This window comes from Typopeltis vanoorti, chromosome 24 (genome assembly GCF_054136105.1).
Source record: "Typopeltis vanoorti isolate ZY-2024b chromosome 24, IOZ_Tvanoo_1.0, whole genome shotgun sequence".
NCBI classification, from domain to species: domain Eukaryota; kingdom Metazoa; phylum Arthropoda; class Arachnida; order Uropygi; family Thelyphonidae; genus Typopeltis; species Typopeltis vanoorti.
In genome coordinates this window covers 45457924-45483975 of record NC_143572.1, presented here as the reverse complement: position 1 = coordinate 45483975, position 26052 = coordinate 45457924, and the positions used below count along the sequence as shown (strand labels likewise).

Here is a 26052-nt window from a genome sequence, read left to right as displayed (position 1 = left end):
GAATTGACTCTTTTGTGCACAATACACAGCCTACCTTGACTCTCTGTGGTCATTCAAGCCCATACCATGACACATTGCAAATTTCACTGAACATTTCATGCATTCTTTAGCAAATGTTTCTTGCTTAAAACAGCAAACACATATCTCTTGATGACCATGAGACACACAAAACATACTTTCATCACTAAAAAGTACCTTGTTCCAGTCCTCTTAACCCCACAGCAGTCTTTGCTTATATCATCGCACTCTAGATGCCTTTTGCTTGGAAATCATAAGCGGCTTCATCTTAGGCACACATGATTTAAAACCCAATTTGTGAAGTCATCTAAATGTCATAGATTTAGACATGTTCACACCTAGTTCTTTCTATCTCCTGTGAAAATACACTTGGATCTTCAGGACATTGATTTTGAATTGAAATGAATCAATAAGACTTAGCTCGGTATCCACTGGAGGTGGATGCCAAGCTAAGTCTTATAATAAACGTCGCACACATTTTTGCGATATGGTTAAAAATAAAATTAGTAAATTAATTGATGGAAAACAGATTTAAATGAGGAGGAACTGTTATGATTAATAAATGATGTCGAACCAAATGGCAGGGAAAGTTCTGCCGAAAATTCTGATTGCGATTGATGAATCCATTAAATAATTCAGTTTAAAGAAATTAGCAGAAGGATTGGACTTGGCAAAAAAAGTTAGGAAGTTATTTTATGGATAATGATCCCTTAATGGAGTGCTCTGGAAAATTTGCGAGACATTTGGATATTTGGTTAGCTCCATATTATGAACTTATCATAATATGATGCTTATCATAATATGGAGCTTATTATTGACTTCTTGATAACTAAACCAGCCGAATTATGCAATGAGAATTATACAAATGATGTCCAAGAGATTTCAAGTGATGATGACGTCCAGCCACTTGTAAATAAAGAACATCTACAAAATGAAGATAGTGATGATGATTAAAATATGCACTTCATTTTATTTTTCCTAAAACATCTATGCATTATGTGCAATGAAGTCATCATCAAATTCCTGACATGTACCCTCAAGGGATGTACAGGATATGACAGTACTACATGAAAAATTTACATCACTACTAACTTCCTATCTACAATTTTCCTCCAAATCAGTCTATTACTTGTCAAGATGAAGTTTATGTACAATTTGTAATGGTTATAATTTTATACTATGTGTTTTCATAGGGGGTGCTTAAGGGTCAAAGCTGTAAAACTGAGAGGAGACCTCCACATAGCCTTTAAAGGAATGCGGAGAACTGACCAGGGCTTCTGACTTGATGTCAAATCCTCACCTTCTCATGGTGCACCCTGTTGGGTATCTACCTGGATACTGAACGAACAAGGATTGGCTGGCAGTTTGGGATTTAGCCAACCAAATTGTATTTCTATTGGTTAAACCAAAATTCAAAATGATGATACAACATGACAGAATTTCATGCCAGCTGGAGCGTTGCCCTGTTAAACAAGGCCCGCGTTGTTCAGGACAAATGGCAAAAAAGTCAGCTACTGGAACAAATCCTAAAACTTACCCCAACTCAACATCACCAGAGTTCAAGATCGGTACTATCAACATAAGAAGCCTGAATGGCAAAGAAAGGGAGCTAGCTGAGGAATTAGATAAGTACCAGATCGACATAATAGGGGTGACTGAAACAAAAAAGACAAAAACTGGTGAGATCTTTCTGAGCAATAAATACAAAATGTTATATTCAGGTAATGACAATCAAGGAAAAGCAGTAGCAGCCATAGTATTCAACACAAAATACCAGGCTAATCTTCTTGAATGGCAGTCAGTCTCAAGTAGAGTAATGTGGGCAAATATGAGAATGGGGAACTGGACAATGAGACTTATTTGTGCCTATGGTCCTACAGAAGGCGCTACTAAGTTAGAAGTGGAGGAATTTTTTGAGGCTCTAGAGAATGCTACTGACACAATGAAAAAGGAAAAGTTGGTCCTTTTTGGGGATCTAAATTGCAGAGTAGGAAGTGATTGTCAGACGTACAAAAACGTTTTGGGAAAATTTGGAGAAAAGAGCAAAGCTAATAATAAATGCAAATACCTGTTGGATTTCTGCTCAGGACATGGACCGTTTATTACTAACACCATGTTCCAACATAAAAATGTGCACAAATTCACATGGAGAGGAGAGGCAAGGAATAAGAAAAGTCTCATTGACTATGTTATTGTTGATAGTGATGTTTTCTCCCTGGTGCAGGACACCAGAGTGTACAGAGGATTTGAAATTGGAAGTGATCACTATTTAGTCTTGAGCAGGATAAAATTGAATTTCATATTGAAAAGAATGACATGTAAGAAAGTTTTAGACTAAAATACACAAAGATTATTGAAGCAAAAATGAAAGAGTTTGAGAGCAGGAACCAAACCTTAGAGATTCAGTGGCAAGTCTTGAAGAAAACCCTGATTGATTCAACTAGAGAGGCATGGGGTGAGGTTGTCTGCAAGGATAGAAAAATTAGAACTCCAAGGTGGAGTTCTAATTAAAAAGAAGAAAGCATATCAAAAGTTCCTGGCAAATAAGTCATCTTGTGCTCTTACAGAATACAGAGACAAATGTAAGAAAGCTAAACAGTGTGTAAAACTAGCTAAACAAAAGTCATGGGAGGACTTTGGCAAGAACATAGAAAATAAATATCAAGAAAGTGGCAAAATATTCTGGAGGTTGTTGATGAAGCTAAGAAATGGAGGAAAGAGTGCTGTACAAGGAATTAGAGATGATAAAGGTGACATGAAAACGGGAGAAAAAGATATCCTTGAAGTATGGAGTAATTACGTCGAGAAATTGCTAAATGAAACAAGCAGTGATAGCACAGTGATAAAAAAAAAAAAAAAACACTGACCAGGCATGCAGTCAGGAATACATATCCGTATGCTTGAATTAGAAAAAGCCATCAAAGGCTTGAAATGTGGAAAGGCAGAAGGAGTAGATGATATTCGACCAGAAATGCTGAAGTATGGTGGTATAAGAGTCTTACAGTGGCTGCACTGCATAGTTCAGAGGGCCTGGACAGAGGGATGAATTTCAGGTGATTGGAGTAGAACTCTCATAGTACCCATATATAAAAAGGGAAATAAAACTGAATGTGAGAATTACAGAGGTATATCCCTACTGAGTGTTCCTGGTAAGATCTATGCAAGTATACTTGAGAAACGGTTGAGAAGAATTGTGGAAGAAAAGCTTGGTGAAGAACAAGCTGGATTCAGGTCAAATAGAGTCTGTCAGGATCAGATCTTCACTTTACGACAAATAGTGGAGAAATCATGGAATATAACAAAGATCTGTATTTAAGTTTTGTTGAATTGGAAAAGGCATGTGACAAGGTAAAAAGAGAGAAGCTATTCAATACGCTACAGTTATATGGTGTCAATGGGGCATTATATCAAGCAATACTTAGTCTTTATTTGAGTTGTAAGTCAGCAGTTAGAATTGACGGAAGTGCAGGAAGATGGTTTAATATTAAATCTGGTGTGAGACAAGGATGTACATTATCCCCTCTGTTATTCATTATCTATATGGATCACATTATGAAGGAAAGTGGTATTAAACATGATATCAAAATTGGAGATGTTAATGTCAGCTCTTTGCTTTATGCGACGAAGTTATACTTCTAAATAAATCCGCTTCAAGTCTGCAAGATTCTCTGACTAAATTGAATCACTGTTGTAATAGATATGGTATGAAGGTCCGCAATAAAAAGACAAAGACAATGAAAATAGGCAGAGTCATTGAAAATGTCAAATGTGTTGTGAATGGAGAACCTGTGGAACAAGTAAAACATTTCAGCTACTTAGGCACGATTTTTAGTGAAGATGGTAAATTAAATATCGAAATAGACAACAGAATCAACAAAGCTGGTATGGTAGGAAGTCAATTGAATAAATTCATAATGAATAAGAGTGAAATTAGTAGGAACACTAAATTAGCTGTATACAAGACAGTGTTCAAACCAGTTTTAACTTATGGATCTGAGAGCTGGGTTAGAAGTAAAACACTTGACCAAAGACTAGGAACTTCAGATATGAGAGCTCTGAGAAAGATTAGGGCATGAACAGATGGCATCAATGGCAATATCATATTAAAAACGAGAATATTAGGAAAGAACTTGACATTGTCGGCATCCAGGAATGCGTTAGTAGAGCTAATCTCAGGTGGTATGGTCACTTAAACAGAATGGGCGAGGAAAGATTAGCAAAACAAGTGTTCTCTGCCAAGTTGGCAGGAAAACGACCGAGAGGAAGACCAAGATATAGGTGGATTGATACTGTACAAAGTGCCTTAGGTGATAGAAATATAAAATCTGATAATGTTGGAGTCATGACAAGTAACAAATCGATTTGGAGGAAAATTGTAGATAGGAAGTTAGTAATGATGTAAATTTTTCATGTAGTACTATCATATCCTGTACACCCCTTGAGGGTATATATGTCAGGAATTTGATGATGTGTTTTTCATGATGCATTTGTTTTTCACAAATGAATCAATCATGATTCATTTGTTTGAATCATGAATCAATAATTATACCAACAGTCATCTATGGAGCAGAAACGTGGACAGTTAAGAGAAGAGAAAAAAACTACTGACATTTGAAATAAAATGCTTAAGAAAAATAAATAGAACGAGTTGAATAGAAAAGAAACAAACAGCACAGTCAGATAAGAATTATTGCACAAAAAGACTATAATAGAAAAAAATTAGAAAACAACAACTGAGATGGTTTGGTCATGTTTTACACATGGACACAGACAGGTTTCCTTACATCCTAATCAATACTTTTCCAACTGAAAAAAGAATACCCAGAAGACCAAGAATTACCAGGCTGAAATTAATAAAGAACATTTCGGGATGCAGAACATATAAGGAACTTTTTCGAACAGCAATGAATAGAGAAGACTGGAAGATCCTGTTCAAGGGAAGACTCAACCCATCTTAGATGGAAGAGAAGATTTGTTTCATAATTTATGTTTTCTTAACTTACATGAATTACCTGAATTAAATAAAAATATAGTTTTGTCTGATATGTCATTGTTGTTTATATAATTTAAAAAAAAAAAAAAAAGATTTCGGAACATAACCCTACTTTTTCTATGTGATCTCAGTCTAGCATAGTATGATTTATATAACGCGGCATTTCTAATGAACCTAACATCCGTGTTATACGAGGGTTACCTGTAATTAATTTCTATGCAATAAATTAGAATTGCAAATCATTCAACACATCATTTCCTTTGATTATTCTAATTTTTTGATATCAGGTTTAATGCCACTTTCTTTCATAATGTGATTCATATAAATAAATAGTGAATATAGTGTGCTCCCTTGTTTTACACCTGATATTACATCTGGAATGTGCTCAGATAGAAAATGATGATACCCCAGAGATTAAAGAATGGGAAACTGAAGCATCCATTATTTGGATTTCCATCACTTTGTCATCTGTTATCCAACTTGGGAGTTGGATAACATATGACAGTAGATCTACTTATGAAATTAAGAACAAAATTAAAAAAGCAAAAGCAGCATTTTTCCAAATACACCACATATTAGGAAACAGAAATCTGAACAAACAGTTAAAAGTAAGAATCCTCAAGACAATGATCTGGAGCGTGGGTACTTATGGATGTGAGTCCTGAATGATCAATAAGGAGATGAGTGATCAATTGAATGCATTTGAAATGTGATGCTTGAGAAAAATGGATCAGATCAGCTAGACTGAAAGAGTGAGCAATGAAGAGGTTATTAAAAGATTCAGGATAAAAAAGATACTATATGACTAGTATCAAAAGAAGAAAGATAGTGTTTGCAGGACATTTGATGAGGGGGGGGGGTTCTTCTGGAGAGCTGTCCAGAATAGTATTGCAGGGGATGGTCGAGGGAAGGAGAGGAAGACCCCAACTGCAATGGAAAGACAACATCAAAGACTGGAACAGGCAATGTCTTATAGAAGCAAAAGATAGAGAGGCATGGAAGTGGACTGTTCATCAGCTGCAACTCTCTTAAAAGAGGAGCCACAGGATTAGATTACATCAAACTATCTTCCTGTACTTCCTTCAGTTCTAACTATTGACTTACAACTTATTACATTATACTATGTGGTATAATTTTCTGAAAACTGCTATTCTCTTGTCACCAGATCTACAAAACTTAAGTATAAATTCTTGTTCCCATGATTTATTGGTGGTTTGTCATAAAGTGAAAACCTGATCCTGACAATCATTATTTGGCCTTATTAACACAGCTTCTTTATCCACACTTGACACACGTGATTTTGTTATGACATTCTACACGGTCTTGCCATAATTGTTGTTACAACTTCTGCACACCCCCATGCTGCACAGAGAATTGTGAAAGCTTGGTTCTGTTAGTAGTGCTGTGCACAGAGGCCAACATTCACATCTTTATTAGTTGAGAAAGAGTTATCTAGCTGTATGGGTTTAACATGCAGTGAGGAGATTATGAAAACTTGTAGCTGTAATAGCATTTCACGAGGTTGGAACGTAAGCACCTTATTTTATGTTGACTGCACCATTGTAAATATTCTACGTTACTTCACACTCTGTAAGCTTAACCATTTTATTTGTTTTACGACTGTGCCATTTAAAATACTTATTGAGTTAGTAAGAATTATAAACAAAGATAAAGCAGATATTCATTCCTGCTAACTCTTACCTATACTTTATCTCAGTCTTGGCTTAAACTTCAATTAGCATATCATGAATACTTTCCCGTTATTAGTCAGATATGTGCAGGTTCGTATCTTTGTCGAATCAGTGCATTGACAGATTAGGCTCGGTATGTCTCACAAATTAATTTTTTTAAACCTAGAATTCTACATACACTGCTCAATTTACATATAAGCATTGACACAATGAAATCTCAAGTTTCAGATAATCACAAGTAATTTTATCTTAGTTCTCCTAAAATTCTCTTATATTCTAAACATAACTTCTGGTATTCTTACTATTCATTGTTATCCATTAAACAGTAACTTATGAAGCAGGAACTTGATTAACAATAACTTATGTTTACAGTAGTAATCCTATTCTTAGTTTAGGTACTTATTTATTTACATTGATAATATTTACATTAACACAGTTGACTGCAGAACAAAGCACGGAATGTGATTTGTCCGGAAGTACTCGCAAATCTCTCCTTGTTCTTATGACAGATTACATATCATATAATTCTTTCTTTAGACTGTATGTCTATTCCTTATTTCCTGCCTTTTCTTTTTCTTCTGTCATTGATAAGCTTTAACCTTTGGAGTTTATTAACTGGCAACTTGATGGCATCAGCCATTTGATGGATGCTATCTCCATCCAGCTCTATGTGGTCTAGCAATGGATAGTTGAACTTCACATGGCAGTGGACCCAGGAAAGGAATGGCTAAAACCTTGAGAAGGCTAAAGCCCTGAGACATCCCACTTTCCAGTGACCAACAGTGGACCTCACATGGCTGTGAGAAGAGGTGATGAAACCCCTAAGGTGTAAGACACTTCTCTTTTGATCACCAGCACTGGATCACGTGACAGTAGACCCAGGTAAGTGAAGGCAAAAAACCTAAGACGATTTCCTTCAAGACTCAAGAGCTTATATATGCCTCGGACTCTGTGTAGTGTGCATGCACATGATGCTCCTCAATATTACAATATATGAAAATATGCTAACATTTGGATGCGATGACGTCACACACATTTAATTTAATGTAGTTTCAAAAAGAATTTATTACACACAAAGGATTTTTAGTAAGTTTATAGGCAATGACAATTCTATATATATATATATATTTTTTTTTTTTTTTTTAAATAGATTAAATGACTACTGAGAGAGAAAAATAAAAACACTATTTTAATTAAGTAAACTGCACAACTAGCTTTGTCTTTTTAGAAGACTTCTACAGGTGCATAACAAGGGAACTACCAACAAACATTAGTACATTACCTCTTTAATCTGTACATTAAAGTGTTAATGTATTAACGTTAGAAGCTGTTCTGTGTACCTCTTCTTTGTTGGGCATGCAGATGTGTTCGAGGTCTCATGAACACCAAAGTTGCATAGGTGCAATAACAGTCTGAGAGATTATAGCTGAGGTTAGTGTTGAGACGTTATGAAGAACTGGATTGAGGACAACATCTTTCGATTCTACAATTTTTCTTTCCAGTTCTTCATAATGTCAAAAGATGTTTTCTGATTTGTCCTATAAGACTGGATGAATGATGAAGTTTTTGTTGTTAACATCAGCAAAATTCAGGACTTGTTTCAACAGAGCACTTGCTCTGATTCTGCCATATGTGACTTTTATGTTCCTATAGATGTAATTCAGTGAATATTTCTGCCTGGCCAAAATAAGGCATGTTGCAGTTGCACCAAATATGGTAAACTCTGGGATATTTCAGGTTATGTTTTTGCTTAGGCGTACTGAGCAAGGAACAGAGTTTAAGTAGCAGAGTGAAAGCAGTTCCAGAGGTTATATTTTTTAAAATTTTGGCGAAACGGAACTGATATATGGTAAGGAATATGTAGCCTTTTTCACTATTTTTATCTTCAACATGGTGAGAAGATGGATTAAATAGTAGCTTATTAACTGTTTGTTTTGAATAACCATTTTGCTGAAAGGTTGTAAGAAGAAATTGAAGTTTTTTTGTTAATATCTTCTTCGCAAAGAAGGCAGTGAGCATGTTTGCCTATCGTAGAAATAATGCGAAGTTTTTGAGGTGGATAGTGATGGGATTGTGCGTAGAGATATCTATTGGTGTGAGTTGGTTTCGTTTAAATAGAGATTTTTAATTTTTCAGATACATGAGTGAGTTTGACATCAAGGAATGGAAAAGAGCAATCAATCTCTAATTCTGCAGTAAATTAGATTTTCGGGTGTTGACTGTTGGTGGTCCAGGAAATTCTTTAAAGATGCCCAAGCAAAAACATAACCTGAAATATCCCAGCATTTACCATATTTGATGCAACTGCAACATGCCTTATTTTGGCCAGATAGAAAAATCCATTGAATTACGTCTAGATGAACATAAAAGAGATGTCACATATGGCAAAACCAGAGCAAGTGCTCTGTCAAAACATCTCCTGAATTCTGCCGATGCTAACAATGAAAACTCCGTGCATCCAGTCTTATGGAACAAATCAGAAAATATCTTTTGATGCTATGATGAGGTGGAAAGGAGAATTGTAGAATCTAAAGATATTATACTCAATCCAGTTTATCTCAACACTAACCTCAGCTCTAATCTCTGATTCTCATTGCACTGCTATTCAACTTTGGCATTCACAAGATCTTGAATGCATGCACATGCCCAACAATGAAGAAATATGCAGAACAGCTTCAAACATTAATATGTTAACGCTTTAATGTATAGATTTTTTTCTTTCACAGTGTTTGTTGGTAGTTCCCTCTTGTTATGCACCCAAAGAACTCTTCTAAGAAGACAAAACTAGTTGAGCAGTTTACTTAATTAAAAGTGTTTCTATTTGTATCTCTCAACTCAGTCATTTAATCTATTTTTTAAAAAAATATGTCCTGTAGCTGAGTAAATCGGTTATATCATATATCATCATCATCATGAAATTCCTGACATACCCTCAAGGCATGTACAGGATATGATAGTACTACATGAAAAATTTACATCATTACTAACTTCCTATCTACAATTTTCCTCCAAATTAGTCTATTACTTGTCAAGACTCCAATATTATCATTATCAGATCTTATATTTCTGTTTTCTAAGGCACATTGTACCGTATCAATCCACCTATATCTTGGTCTTCCTCTGGGTCGTTTTCCTGCCAATCTGGCAGAGAACACTTGTTTTGCTAATCTTTCCTCTCCGATTCTGTTTAAGTGACCATACCACCTGAGATTAGCTCTGCTAACGCACTCCTGGATGCCGACAATGTCAAGTTCTTTCCTAATATACTCATTTTTAATATGATATTGCCATTGATGCCATCTGTTCACCATCAACGCCATCTACCGCCCACCTCAAACACCATTATCTATATGGATCACATCATGAAGGAAAGTGGTATTAAACATGATATCAAAATTGGAGTTGTTAATGTCAGCTCTTTGCTTTATGCAGACGATGTTATACTTCTGAATAAATCCGCTACAAGTTTGCTTGACTAAATTGAATAACTGTTGTAGTTCAACAATGCAGTTGATATTTTCAATGTTTCTGCCTGTTTTCATTGTCTTTGTCTTTTTAATGCTGACCTTCATACCACATCTATTACAACAGTTATTCAATTTAGTCAAGCAAACTTGTAGCGGATTTATTCAGAAGTATAACATCGTCTGCATAAAGCAAAGAGCTGACATTAACAACTCCAATTTTGATATCATGTTTAATACCACTTTCCTTCATGATGTGATCCATATAGATAATGGTGTTGGAGGTGGGCGGTAGATGGCGTTGATGGAGATGATTCGTAGTAGCGGTTAGGTGTAGAGACAGTTGTAGATGTCCTCCCGCGATGAGTCTTCGGACTCCTTGGAGGTATCAGGAATAATAATAATAATAACAGAGGGGATAATGTACATCCTTGTCTCACACCAGATTTAACATTAAACCATCTTCCTGTTCTTCCTTCAATTCTAACTGCTGACTTACAACTCAAATACAGACCAAGTATTGCTTTATATAATGCCCATTGACACCATATAACTGTAGCATATTGAATAGCTTCTCTCTTGGTGCCTTGTCATATCCCTTTTCCAGATCGACAAAACTTAAATACAGATCTTTGTTATATTCCCATGATTTCTTGACTATTTGTCGTGAAGTGAAGATCTGATCTCTCTCTCTATATATATATATATATATATATATATATAGTTTTATGAAAAAAATTGAATGACTAGAACCGAGATTTAATTAAAAAGGTTTTAATATAAACACACTACTAGTTTTGGCCTGTAACAGCCTTCTTCAGGTGACATTATACAAGAAAAAACACTAAATATTGAGGGTTAAAAGACTATGAACATCATAGATAGTCTTTATACATAATTATCATTAAAACGTTGTAGTTGTATTTGAAGCTGTTCTTTCATTTGTTGCATTGTTGGGAGAGTGCGTGCTTGCTGCATCACGTGAACGCCAGTACATGATTACATGATTACAAATACAACTACAACGTTTTAATGCTAATTATGTATAAAGACTGTCTATGATGTTCATAGTCTTTTAACCCTCAATGTTTAGTGTTTTTTCTTGTATAATGTCACCTGAAGAAGGCTGTTACAGGCCGAAACTAGTAGTGTGTTTATATTAAAACCTTTTTAATTAAATCTCGGTTCTAGTCATTCAATTTTTTTCATAAAACTATGTATGTTAACCGAGTCAATGATCATTCTGTCATATATATATATATATATATATATATATATGACATAATCTTTATCTTTAGACAAAACTTGAAAAATGAACAAAATCTTGAAAATAACAGAGATTTTACACTGTTATTTTCAACATGCTAAAAACACTTGGAATCAGTAGGTTTGTGCATCAGGCCATTAACTGTTATAACAATACAGAAGATGGAACCTGTTCTTTGGCAGACATATCTGTCTGTGAAAGAACAGGTTGGTTGACCATGCTGCATTAGGACGAACAGCTTGTGAGGACTGTGAAGGCACACCTCTGCCATAATCATGTGAGAATGCAGAAAGTGTTGTCACACGGGATGAATGCTTTGCAGATAACGATGTCACATGTACTAACTGATGACCTGGAGTGAGAGTCTGTTGTCGTTCTATTTTACACTTCCTAACACCATATCTTATGCAGCAGAGGGTGATTAAATCAATGGCACTTCTCCACTGGTACGCAAACAACACACAGAGATATCCTCTTCACAAACGAGAAGATATTCACCACTGAAAAGTTGTTTAACCATCAAAATGATTGGATACATGCTCGCTGGATGGTCATGCAGTACATGCCATTACATCCAGGTTTCAGAGAGGTCATCAACCACCATCAGTGATGGTTTGGAGGGGAGGGGGCATCCAAGTTGCATTTTTGCTAGAAAAGGATCAAAACCTCCGCCTAGGTCTGTTGGGACATGCTGGAACCTCTGGTACTGCCCCTGAACAACATTTTGTTTCACGGTAATCAGTGGATCTTCAAATAGGATTCAGCCCCTTCAAACAAGGCGAGAACCACACAACAAATTTTGGTTGAAGATTGAGAGTGTAGCCTGCAAGAAATGACTCCTCAGCATTGCCAGCCAGAAGGTAGATTTGGAGCACAACATCCAGCATTTCTAGTGGATGTTATGCACGCTGCCATCGATATGTGGCTGCACAGACTTTAGGCGTGTGTGAAGGCAAAAGGTGGACATTTCAAACATTGAGTGCTGCTGTATGCATGTTATACATGAGGTTTGTGTGTGCTGAATGCTGTAAATGATTTACTGTTAGATTAAAGGTTAATATGCTGTTCAAGTTGTAACAGTATTTATGGCTAGACTAGGTACAAAACATCTGGAGGAAGGTGGAAGAGAGTACCATCTTGATATTTGTTAGATCACCAGGAACCAGTGGTGCACCCAGAGGGGGGGGGGGGCGGCAAGTGGCCCTGGCCTCCTCCAAAGAGAAAGGGAAAAAAAACACTAGAAAATTTTCCAAAAATCCTAATTAATAAAATTCATTTTTTTATTTATGTTGAGTCGTGTCTTCTATTTCTATACTACTTATAAATTAGCAATCATTGCATATACTCAGTCATAGGTCATGTGCAATGCGCAGTGTATTCTCAAATTGTCTACTCAACCTGGGCCCCTTCCCAAAATTAAACTCTGAGTGTGCTACTGCCAGGAGCATGCACATATACTGAAAGTCACCAAAGTTGATGAGGTTCGGCATTTGTTAGTGAAAACTTGATCCTATTATTTTACCAGATATATTGATTATAATTCTGCAGAAAACACAGCTTAACAAATGTTTCTACGGGTATAGTTGCATAGCAATAATTCTATAATTCCAGATGTGCTTGGTGGAATTTAAAGCTGGAGACAGTGAATTGACAGGAAAAATGAGGCAGGTCTATTGCTTTCTTCAAATTATTATCATAATTCAAGCCCTGTGAACTGTAGCATGATCTTTCTGAAAATTGATCATTTTCCATGAAACGAAGCTGACCAAATACCACCAGCAGGTATTTGGTCAGCAACTGTGTTTGATACAGATTAGCTCTTCTCTGTTCTTCAAGGATGGCTGAAAAATAGCCTTGTTCACACAAAACTTCCCACATCTCTTGCCTGGACTCTGTTCATGAAGTGATCATGGTTTCATTGCAGTGCTACCATGTTCTTCATTGATTCTGTGATATAAGGTAGATCATCTTTTATCAGACAATATATATTCTCAGTATTTCAGAATGTTTTTCTTGCACCATGTCATTTATGATATCAAGTTATTGCACTTCCTGATACATATTGTGCTCCTAATCCTATGTGGGGTCTTCAATAAGATTTTTATGGGTTTGTAATCCTTGTTCTGTTCCTCTCTGAATGATTCTTCTGTTAAATAATTCTAGTGATGTCAACCAGTCAGTCATGTAATTTTTTCCCTTTATAGTATACTAGCTAGAACTGTCTGCATAAGTGCAGAAATTTATTTTTATTTTTTATGTTGAGCCCATAAAAGTGTATTGCATTGTGCATATTAAATTACATGTGCAGTCTCTCAAAATTTTTGTTAATGGTGCATATAAAGTTGTGTTTTAGAAAATTTTCTTTGTGTGTATGTATATTGTATATTTCTGCTAGGTCTACTTAGAACGGCTTCTTACATATGCTGAAATAGATATAGTTCCAAGTACATGGAAAAGGATAGTTCTTGGTGCAATATTGCTTGCTTCTAAAGTATGGGATGATCAAGCTGTTTGGAATGTAGATTATTGTCAAATTCTGAAAGATATCAGTGTGGAAGACATGTGAGTTTTTATTTATTTTTATTAAATTTTTTTACATGAAGATTTTTTTTTTTTTTAGTATGAAGTACCTTTTTTTTGCTTTATATTCACTTTTGTAAAGGTAAAGCATTAAAAAAAATAGTTCAGCCAGTTCAAGAAAATTGTAAAACTATGTTCATTATGTCCTTCTTTTAACCACCTTACCAGCCATTATGAATGAAATACTCATCCTCATACGCTTCAGATCCATCATATATTAAAATTTTAATATGCACTTCACATCCATGATAACCTTGATTCTATAGACATCTTGCTGGTAGTATGGTTAAAGGATTAATATAACTGAATTTCAAAATTTATCAATACTGGCCTTTCTTTCATAGTACTAGTTACATGGTGATCGACATTCATTATTAAAAAAATTATGGAAACAACTATCGTGTTATAGTAAAGCTTCAGTTTAATATAAACCAAAATAATCACTCGATATTTCAACCTTCATATCAAGATCATCATTTGGAGTATACACAAAAAAAAACAAGTTTCATTACAATGTACAGAATTGCTAAAATCACACTAATTTGGTCAACCATTAACACTATTGGCCTGACCTCTGGTGTAAAAAAAAAATCCATAATTTTTAATAATTTATGAATACTGTTGTGTTTTTCCAAAACTTACATGGTTCTTTGAAGTTTGAAGTTATTTGCTATTAGTTGCTGTAATTAAAATATGAATGTTGGATATATATTAAAATTAAAAACTTGATTTAAAATTTATCTTTGAAATTTTTATTGTGATATGTTGTAGTTAACTGCACAACATAAAGATTCAACATTTATACCTAACACATATAATGTAAACAGTTATAAATATTGAGTATGAAATTATTCAAAATTAAGTGGATATTGAATACCACATTATTTCTTAGCTGAATAAGAAACTCAAAGATAGGAAATCTAATCTAAGAGTTTCATGCCGAATATAGAAAACTATAAAGTTTGGCGAGTCCAAGCATAAGCCAACACCTGGTAGTGCAATGCTAGGACGACTCGTAGTAAAGGTGGAGTAAGCTCTGATCACTGTCCTTAGTATTTTCCCATGATGTAAAACACAGGTCCTAGGAGATGTATTACTGTTCTACATTATGAGAGAAGGTCACTACCCAGACCGGTTTCGACCTTTTTTGAGGTCTCATCAGTGAGTAGGTAGACCTAGATGTAATACTAAGGTTTCAATAGTCAGAACTTATTTCTTTACTGTACGAGTTGCCAAAAGGTGCACAAATACAGTTACTGAAATAAGAGCCACCAGGCTTCACTTCGGCGAAATAAAATTATTCAAAATTAAGTGGATATTGAATACCACATTATTTCTTAGCCGAATAAGAAACTCAAAGATAGGAAATATAATCTAAGAGTTTCATGCCGAATATAGAAAACTATAAAGTTCGGCGAGTCCAAACGTAAGCCAACACCTGATAGTGCAATGTTAGGGCGACTCGTAGTAAAGGTGGAGTAAGCCCTGATCACTGTCCTTAGTATTTTTCCATAATGTAAAACACAGCTCCTAGGACAGTGTTGTTCAACCTTTTTTACTACGCGAGCTACTTTTCTATAAAATGTTATTCGGCAATCTACTCTCTTATATAGATCACGTTCCCCCAACCTGATATCTGATTACGCACAAATAAACAACTAAAAAAAAATACACAACTAAAAACTTTATTTGTGTATTTAAAAATTTATTTATCTCTTTTAATTATTTTAATACAACAACAAAAAAAAAAAAATGTATTGGAATAAAATATTTATTTCTCTATTTTGGAAAACCAAAGTTAGAAAAAACAACAGATTGATTACAAATTCACAAGTTACAGGAAATGCTGGTTGATTTTAAACAAAAAAAAAAAAAAAGTTAATGTGAAATTTGGCATTGTTTGGACCTCACAATATTTTCATAGTCAAGTTGATATGAAGAAGTGGCCAATCACAGACAATCATCCAAATGATCATTTGTAATTTGGTTTCTTAATTGATTTTTTATAATAGTCATATTTGAAAAAGTGGATTCTGACAAGTATGCCGATCCAAAACACGACAGAATTTTTTGCGCAATATCAGTTAATATTGGGAATTTTTCATGTGCATACTTCCAAATGACTTCATTGTTTATTGATTTTAAATGTAAACTATTCTGAATGTTTATTATCTCAAGTTCTACTTCAGCTTGGTTTATATCAAACAGCCCACTAATTTTATTTGAAATTTCTGTGATGTTCCACTTTTCTTGAAATGGATTATTAATAAAAGATACAATCATTTCAGTTTTTATTAAAATCTTTGAATCTTGAATTTATTTCTTCCTCAACTAATTCTATTTCACGAATAAATTCTTTTAAATCATAGCGAAGCATTTCTTGATTTTGTTCAAAAAATTTTAATAAATATGGGAGATGTCTAAATTCGCGGTCATTCATATTTTTCTTTAATAAAACTAAGTATTGTTGCAAAGTTTTTATTGAACTTAACATGTCAATTAAATTTAATTATCTCTACCTTGTAACTCTAAATGTAAATTGTTTTTATTTCGTACAGAAATCTACTAAAAATAAGTGTAACAACCATCTTTTATCACTCAATTGTGGATAAATATCTCCTTTTTCATCAAGAAAAATTTTTATATCGTTAATTAATACAAGAATTCTTTCTAAAAAATTGACTTTTGCTGAGCCAGCGAACATTATTGTACAACAGAAGTTCCCTATCACCATCTGCCTGTAATTTAAATAACTGCCGTTGCAGGGTTTTTCCTCAAACAGAATTTACAATTTTAAATGTAATATCCAAAACATCTTTTTGTGTTTAATCTTTTACTACACAGTACTTGTTGGTGAATAATACAGTGGATATTTGTCATCGTTTTTACATAATGAAATGAAGCCTGATTTATTAACTATCATTGCAGGAGCACCATCAATAGTAATAGACACAAGTTTAAAAAGCGGAGGTTTGTTTTGTTTCACAAATTCATCAAATGCTGAAAAAATGTCTTCTCCCCTAGTTCTTCCCAATAATGGTATGGTATAATTTTCAAAAGTTCTTTACTTGAATAATCTTGAAATACCATCCGAATAAATACCACCATCATCATCATCAAATTCCTGTCATGTACCCTCAAGGGGTGTACAGGATATGACAGTACTACATGAAAAAATTACATCATTACTAACTTCCTATCTACAATTTTCCTCGAAATCAGTCTGTTACTTGTCAAGACTCCAACATTATCAGATCTTATATTTCTATCGTCTAAGGCACTTTGTACCGTATCAATCCACCTATATCTTGGTCTTCCTCTGGGTCGTTTTCCTGCCAACCTGGAAGAGAACACTTGTTTTGCTAATCTTTCCTCTCCCATTCTATTTAAGTGACCATACCATCTGAGATTAGCTCTGCTAACGCATTCCTGGATGCTGACAATGTCAAGTTCTTTCCTAATATCCTCATTTTTAATATGATATTGCCATTGATGCCATCTGTTCACGCCTCTAATCTTTCTCAGGACTCTCATATCTGCGGTCTCTAGTCTTTGGTCAAGTGTTTTACTTCTGACCCAGCTCTCAGATCCATAAGTTAAAATTGGTTTGAACACAGTCTTGTATACAGCTAATTTAGTGTTCCGACTAATTTCTTTCTTATTTCATATGAATTTATTCAATTGACTTCCCACGATACCAGCTTTGCTGATTCTGTTGTCTATTTCTATATTTAGTTTACCATCTTCATTAAAAATTGTGCCTAAGTAGCTGAAATGTTTTACTTGTTCCACAGATTCTCCATTCACAACACAGTTGACATTTTCAATGATTCTGCCTATTTTCATTGTCTTTGTCTTTTTATTGCTGACCTTCATACCATATCTATTACAACAGCTATTCAATTTAGTCAGAGAATCTTGCAGACTTGTAGCGGATTTATTTAGAAGTATAACATCATCCGCATAAAGCAAAGAGCTGACATTAACATCTCCAATTTTGATATCAGGTTTAATACCACATTCCTTCATAATGTGATCCATATAGATAATGAATAACAGAGGGGATAATGTACATCCTTGTCTCACACTAGATTTAACATTAAACCATCTTCCTGTACTTCCTTCAATTCTAACTGCTGACTCACAACTCAAATAAAGACTAAGTATTGCTTGATATAATGCCCCATTGACACCATATAACTGCAGTGTATTGAATAGCTTCTCTCGTGGCACCTTGTCATATGCCTTTTCCAAATCGACAAAACTTAAATACAGATCTTTGTTATATTCCCATGCTTTCTCGACTATTTGTCGTAAAGTGAAGATCTGATCCTGACAGCCTCTATTTGGCCTGAATCCAGCTTGTTCTTCACCAAGCTTTTCTTCCACAATTCTTCTCAACCGTTTCTCAAGTATACTTGCATAGATCTTGCCAGGAACACTCAGTAGGGAAATACCTCTGTAATTCTCACATTCAGTTTTATTTCCCTTTTTATATATGGGTACTATGAGAGCTCTACTCCAATCATCGGGAATTCGTCCCTCTGTCCAGGCTTTCTGAACTATGCAGTGCAGCCACTGTAAGACTCTTATACCACCATACTTCAGCATTTCTGGTCGAATATCATCTACTCCTTCCGCCTTTCCACATTTCAAGTCTTTGATGGCATTTTCTACTTCAAGTATGGATATGTATTCCTGACTGCATGCCTGGTCAGTGTTTTTTATCACTGTGCTGTCATCACTACTTGTTTCATTTAGCAGTTTTTCAAAGTAATTACTCCATACTTCAAGGATACCTTTTTCTCCAGTTTTCATGTCACCTTTATCATCTCTAATTCCTTTTACAGCACTCTTTCCTCCATTCCTAAGCTTCTTCAACAACCTCCAGAATATTTTGCCACCTTCTTGATATTTATTTTCTATATTCTTGCCAAAGTCCTCCCATGACTTTTGTTTAGCTAGTTTTACACACTGTTTAGCTTTCTTACATTTGTCTCTGTATTCTGTAAGAGTAAAAGCTGACTTATTTGCTAGGAACTTTTGATATGCTTTCTTCTTTTCCTTCACTGCCTCTTTAACTTCCTGTGTCCACCAGGGAGTTCTAATTTTTTTATCCTTGCACACAACCTCACCACATGCCTCTCTGGCAGAATCAATCAATGTTTCCTTCAGAGTTTGCCACTGAATCTCCAAGGTTTGATATTCCTGTTCTCAAACTCTTTCATTTTCTTTTCAATAATATTTCTGTATTTTAGTCTACAGTTCACATCTGAGAGCTGCTCAACTTTTATTCGCTTTGAAACTTTCTTACATGTTATTCTTTTCAATATGAAATTCAATTTTATCCTGCTCAAGACTAAATAGTGATCACTTCCAATTTCAAATCCTCTGTACACTCTGGTGTCCTGCACCAGGGAGAAAACATCATTATCAACAATAACATAGTCAATGAGACTTTTCTTATTCCTAGCCTCTTCTCTCCATGTGAATTTGTGCACATTTTTATGTTGGAACATGGTGTTAGTAATAACCAGTCCATGTCCTGAGCAGAAATCCAACAGTTATTTGCCATTATTATTAGCTTTGCTCTTTTCTCCAAATTTTCCCAAAATATTTTTGTATGTCTCACAATCATTTCCTACTCTACTATTTAGATCCCCAACAAGGACCAACTTTTCCTTTTTCATTGTGTCAGTTGCTTTTTCTAAAGCCTCAAAAAATTCCTCCACTTCTACCTTAGTAGAACCTTCTGTGGGACCATAGGCACAAATAAGTCTCATTGTCCAGTTCCCCATTCTCATATTTGCCCACATTACTCTACTTGAGACTGACTGCCATTCAAGAAGATTAGCCTCGTATTTTGTGTTAAATACTATGGCTACTCCTTCTTTTCCTTGATTGTCATTGCCTGAATATAACATTTTGTATTTATTGCTCAGAAAGATCTCACCAGTTTTGGTATTTTTTGTTTCAGTCACCCCTATTATGTCGATCTGGTACTTATCTAATTCCTCAGCTAGCTCCGTTTCTTTGCCATTCAGGCTTCTTACGTTGATAGTACCGATCTTTAACTCTGGTGATGTTGAGTTGGGGTTTGTTTTCAGATTTGTTCCAGTAGCTGACTTTTCTCTGTTCGCCCTGGTTCCCTGGCGAAAACAACGGGGGCCTTGTTTAACCGGGCGACGCCCCGGCCGGCATGAAATTTTGTCATGTTGTACCATCATTTTTTATTTTGGTTTAACCAATAAGAATACAATTTGGTCGGCTAAATCCCAAATTGCCAGCCCATCCTCGTTTGTTCAGTATCAAAGTAGATACCCAACAGGGTGCACCACGAGAAGGTGAGGATTTGACATCAAGTCAGAAGCCCTGGTCGGTTCTCCGCATTCCTTTAAAGGTTATGTGGAGGTCTCCTCTCAGTTATACAGCTTTGACCCTTAAGCACCCCTTAATACCATTAACTGAGCAATATCAGTGAAGTTGTTTGATTCATTAAATTGTAATGAAAACGCAACACATTGGTGAATGTCTGACATTAACCTGGCCTGGAAACTTTGCTCCGGCAATTGGACCTCTTCCTTTCAGCAATTTTATACCTTGTCTGCGCCCTCTCTCTCTCTCTTTCTTTCTCTCTCTCTCTCTAGTGATGTCTCCTATCAAGAAGCTCCTTTCTGGAAGCGGGAAACTCCTCTCTCAAGCAACATGGATCCGGGCAGTCTCTCTGATGGCAACTCTGGACTAGGCAGCCTCCTCTCTGATAGCAATTCTGGAACCAGGACCCCTTCTGCTTGCTTCAGTCTCTTTTTATTAGGCCTCCTCTGAGACCTCGCATGAAGTTTGGCAATCCCCAAATAGTCGGCATGAGTCTTTCATCTTAAGTTTCAAGTTCAGCACGCCTTTTGTTCTCTTCCGCTTTCTTTTGATTGTAACTTGCCAGCCATTGGAAAGTTGTTTGAACTCTTTCTGACTGACTTCGGAGATGTTTACACTTAGAGCCTGTAAGCCTTTCTCATACATACAAGTTTCAATAATAATCTTTCTAATGCCGCCATGTACAGCTTTGGCGACAAAAACATTACCTTTGTTTTTAACACTAACATATTCTTATTAAAGCAGTATATACAGTTAGCTTCAAAAGAGTTATTTACAAAACATCTGATACAAACTATACCGAGACAAACAAAGTTTATATTTTTACAATATTCACATGGGACTTAACCTAAGTAAAAAATTAATGTAATGTGCTTTGGAATATTTAAGCTGCAATCGAGTTTTACACTTTGCTTATAATCGTATTCACTCGGGTCGCTGTTTGACTTCCACTGATCCAAATTAATTCATTTACTCAGACTTATAAGAAAATTACTGATTTGACAATTTTAACGAATAATAAATAAATAATAGCAATACACTTAAAGCGAATTAAAAATAATACGAAATAATGATAAATAAAATATTATGTTTTCGGTTTTAATTAAATTTGTAAGTAAGGAGGAATACACAAGAGATCGACCAAAAATCGCCCTGTGATCGACGGGTTGAACATCCTTTGTCATAGGAGATGTATTACTGTTCTCCATTATGAAAGAAGGTCGAACCCAGACCGGTTTCGACCTTTTTTGAGGTCTCATCAGTGAGTAGGTAGACCAGTAATACATCTCCTAGGAGCTGTGTTTTACATTATGGGAAAATACTAAGGAGAGTGATCAGAGCTTACTCCACCTTTACTATGAGTCACCCTAGCATTGCACTACCAGGTGTTGGCTTACACTTGGACTCGCCAAACTTTATAGTTTTCTATATTCGGCATGAAACTCTTAGATTATATTTCCTATCTTTGAGTTTCTTATTCGGCTAAGAAATAATGTGGTATTCAATATCCACTTAATTTTGAATTGTTTTACTTCACCGAAGTGAAGCCTGTTGGCTCTTAGTTCAGTAATTGAGTATAAAAGTTTTCAAAATACTGAATGTACATAAATTCAAAGTATCTAAAAATCATTCCACAAATAAGTTTGCAGCCATACTATGTAGGAGTGTAAACTCCATTCATTTCTGGTGGCGATATTTTGACACAAATATTAAAGATAAAATAACAGTAGTCAGTGCAGAAAATTGAAATTTGACAAATTAACTAATTTATAGATAGGCATCATTTCCTTGCATATAACCTTAAAGATGTATATGATACAGGTAGTTCCTGATTTACACAGTTTCACTTTTGCATTCTTTTCTGCCACTGTATATTTGTTGCTATGCAGTTGTTTTCATGCGGCTTATGTGCAGCACATCACCTTATATCTGCAAATTCGAAATTTGTTGCTGATTTGAAGATAAACTTTAAAAAGAGGTACATAAATATCAGTTCAGTATGCTTCCAATGCTATTGTTTTAAGTATATAATTTATTACAGGTTTAATTGACATCCTTATTCAACATGTCAGTAAGACTGGCAAAGGAAAGTCACAACAATAACGATACAGCAGCAAATAAAAAGAGGCATGCTTGTATGAATTTTGGATACAAATTGAAAAATCATATAAAAACTCGAGTCCGGTTTTAAGATTGTTAACATCGCACATCAATTTAAATTACATGAGGCAATAATAAGAATGATAATTTCTCAGCAAAGAAAATCGCCCATTCTCAGAACGAAACCATCTGAGATTAGAAAATTTAATTGTGTGGATCGAAGATTTAAATCAAAAATCAATACGTGTTGAAACACAAATAATATCCTTTTGTACATGGCATTAATGAGAAAAGAAAAAAATCAGTCAATAAATAAAAACAGTCAAAATATGTGAAACGAACAGTAACACTGTTTAATGTGGAAATTTGTTTCACATAGATTTCTTGGAATGCATTCACGCACCCCTCGTGTAAAACTTGGGGGGGGGGGGTACGTGTACTCTAATAATTCAACACAATTAAAGAGTATCATATCATCAGTTCAGCTGATTTTTTTTTTTTTTTGATTTTTTTTCATATCATCAGTTTTCTTCTAAATTGGTATTTTATGCTGGTCAATGATTTATTTATTTTCTTTTAATCAAAAAGATAATTTAGATGATTCTAAATTTTGAAGTAACCAACATCCATATCTGCAACAAAAAAAAATTATATAAAGATTTATATAATTTTTTTTTTCTGATTTTGTTCACTTAGCTTCAATTTGTAGAATGTTTTATTATGAATTAGTCAGTACAAAAATTAAATTGACACTTAATGCATTCAGGGTGCTTAAGGGTCAAAACTGTTTAACTGAGAGGAGACTTCCACATAACCTTTAAAGGAATGCGGAAAACCAACCAGGGCTTTTGACGTAATGTCCAATCCTCATCTTCTCGTGGTGCACCCTGTTGGGTATCTCTACCTGGATACTAAACGAACGAGAATGGGGTAGCAATTTGGAAATTAGCCAACCAAATTGTATTCTTATTGGCTTAAACCAATATACAAAATGATAGTACAATATGACAAAATTTCATGCCGGCTGAGGCGTCGCCCGGTTAAACAAGGTCCCCATTGTTTTTGCCAGGGAACCAGGGCGAAAAGTCAGCTACTGGAACAAATCTGAAAACACACCCCAACTCAACATCACCAAAGTTAAAGATCAGTACTATCAACATAAGAAGCCTGAATGGCAAAGAAATTGAGCTAGCTGAGGAATTAGATAAGTACCAGATTGACATAATAGGGGTGACTGAAGCAAAAAAGACAAAAACTGGTGAGATCTTTCTGAGCAATAAATACAAAATGTTAAATTCAGGAATAACAATCAAGGAAAAAAAGGAGTAGCCATAGTATTCAACACAAAATACGAGGCTAATCTTCTTGAATGGCAGGCAGTCTCAAGTAGAGTGATTGGGCAAATATCAGAATGGGAAACTGAACTTATTTGTGCCTGTGGTCCTAAATAAGGTTCTATTAAGGTAGAAGTGGAGAATTTTTTGAGGCTTTAGAGAAAGCAACTGACACAATGAAAAGGAAAAGTTGGTCCTTGGAGATCTAAATAGCAGAGTAGGAAATGATTGTCAGACATACAAAAATATTTTGGGAAAATTTGGAGAAAAATGCAAAGCTAATAATAATGGCAAATATCTGTTGGATTTCTGCTCAGGACATGGACTGGTTATTACTAACACCATGTTCCAACATAAAAATGTGCACAAATTCACTTGGAGAGAAGAGGCAAGGAATAAGAAAAGTCTCATTGACTATGTTATTGTTGATAGTGATGTTTTCTCCCCGGTGCAAGACACCAGAGTGTACAGAGGATTTGAAATTGGAGGTGATCACTATTTAGTCAGGATAAAATTGAATTTCATAATGAAAACAAAAACGTGTAAGAAAGTTTTAAAGTGAATAAAAGTTGAGCATCTCTCAGATGTGAACTGTAGACTAACATACACAAAGATTATTGAAAAAAAAATGAAAGCGTTTGAGAACAAGAACTAAACCTTGGAGATTCAGTGGCAAACCTTGAAGAAACCCTTGATTGATTCAGCCAGAGAGGCATGTAGTGAGGTTGTCTGCAAGGATAGAAAAATCAGAACTCCATGGTGTACACAGGAAGTTAAAGAGGCAGTGAAGGAAAAGAAGAAAGCATATCAAAAGTTCCTGGCAAATAAGTCAGCTTGTGGTCTTAGAGAATACAGAGACAAATGTAAGAAAGCTAAACAGTGTGTAAAACTATCTAAACAAAAGTGATGGGAGGACTTTGGCAAGAACATAGAAAATAAATATCACGAAGGGGGCAATATATTCTAGTTGTGGTGGTTGAAGAAGATGGAGGAAAGAGTGCTGTAAAAGGAGTTAGAGATGATAAAGGTGACATGAAAACGAGAGAAAAATGTATCCTTGAAGTATGGAGTAATTACTTCGAAAAATTGCTAAATGAAACAAGTAGTGATAGCACAGTGGTAAAAAAACACTCAACAGGGATACAGTCAGGAATACATATCCATACTTGAAGCAGAAAAAGCCATCAATGGCTTAAAATGTGGAAAGGCAGCAGGAGTAGATGATATTCAACCAGAAATGCTGAAGTATGGTGAGTCTTACAGTGGCTGCACTGCATAGTTCAGAATGCCTGGACAGAGGGACGAATTCCTGATGATTGGAGTAGAGCTCTCATAATATACATATATAAAAAGGGAAATAAAACTGAATGTGAGAATTACAGAATTATTTCCCTACTGAGTGTTCCTGGTAAGATTTATGCAAGTATACTTGAGGAACGGTGGAGAAGACCTGTCGAAGCAAAGGCTTGGTGAAGAACAAGCTGGATTCAGGTCAAATAGACTCTTTCAGGATCAGATCTTCAGTTTATGACAAATAGCGGAGAAATCATGGGGATTTAACAAAGATCTATATTTAAGTTGTGTCAATTTAGAAAAGGCATATGACAAGGTGCCAACAGAGAAGCCTATTCAATATGCTACAGTTATATGATGTTAATGGGGGCATTATATCAAGCAATACTTAGATTATTTGAGTTGTAAGTCAGCAGTTAGAATTGAAGGAAATACAGGAAGATGGTTTAATGTTAAATCTGGTGTGAGACAAGGATGTACATTATCCCCTCTGTTATTCATTTATTCATTATCTATATGTATTACATTATGAAGGAAAGTGGTATTAAACATGATATCAAAATTGGAAATGTTAATGTCAGTTCTTTGCTTTATGCGGACGATGTTATACTTCTAAATAAATCCGCTACAAGTCTGTAAGATTCTCTGACTAAATTGAATAACTGTTGTAATAGATATGGTATGAAGGTCAGCAATAAAAAGACAAAGGCAATGAAAATAGGCAGAATCGTTGAAAATATCACCTGTGTTGTGAACACAATTTTTATTGAAGATGGTAAATTAAATATGGAAATAGACAACAGAATCAAGAAAGCTGTATGGTAGGAAGTCAATTGAATAAATTCATATGGAATAAGAGAGAAATTAGTCAGAACACTAAATTAGCTATACAAGACAGTGTTCAAACCAGTTTTAACTAAATGGAACTGAGAGCTAG

General features: G+C 35.0%; 1 protein-coding gene across 3 annotated transcripts in view; it reads left to right on the top strand.

Annotated features, from left to right (window-relative positions):
- The window catches only part of CycY (cyclin Y), a 154983-nt gene that overhangs the window by 106297 nt on the left and 22634 nt on the right, over positions 1 to 26052 (top strand). For all 3 annotated transcript variants that reach the window (XM_090413502.1, XM_090413503.1, XM_090413504.1), the window contains one exon: positions 13829 to 13995. In XM_090413502.1, coding sequence (XP_090269628.1) covers positions 13829 to 13995 — 167 coding nt within the window. The remainder of the gene's footprint in view (positions 1 to 13828; positions 13996 to 26052) is intronic.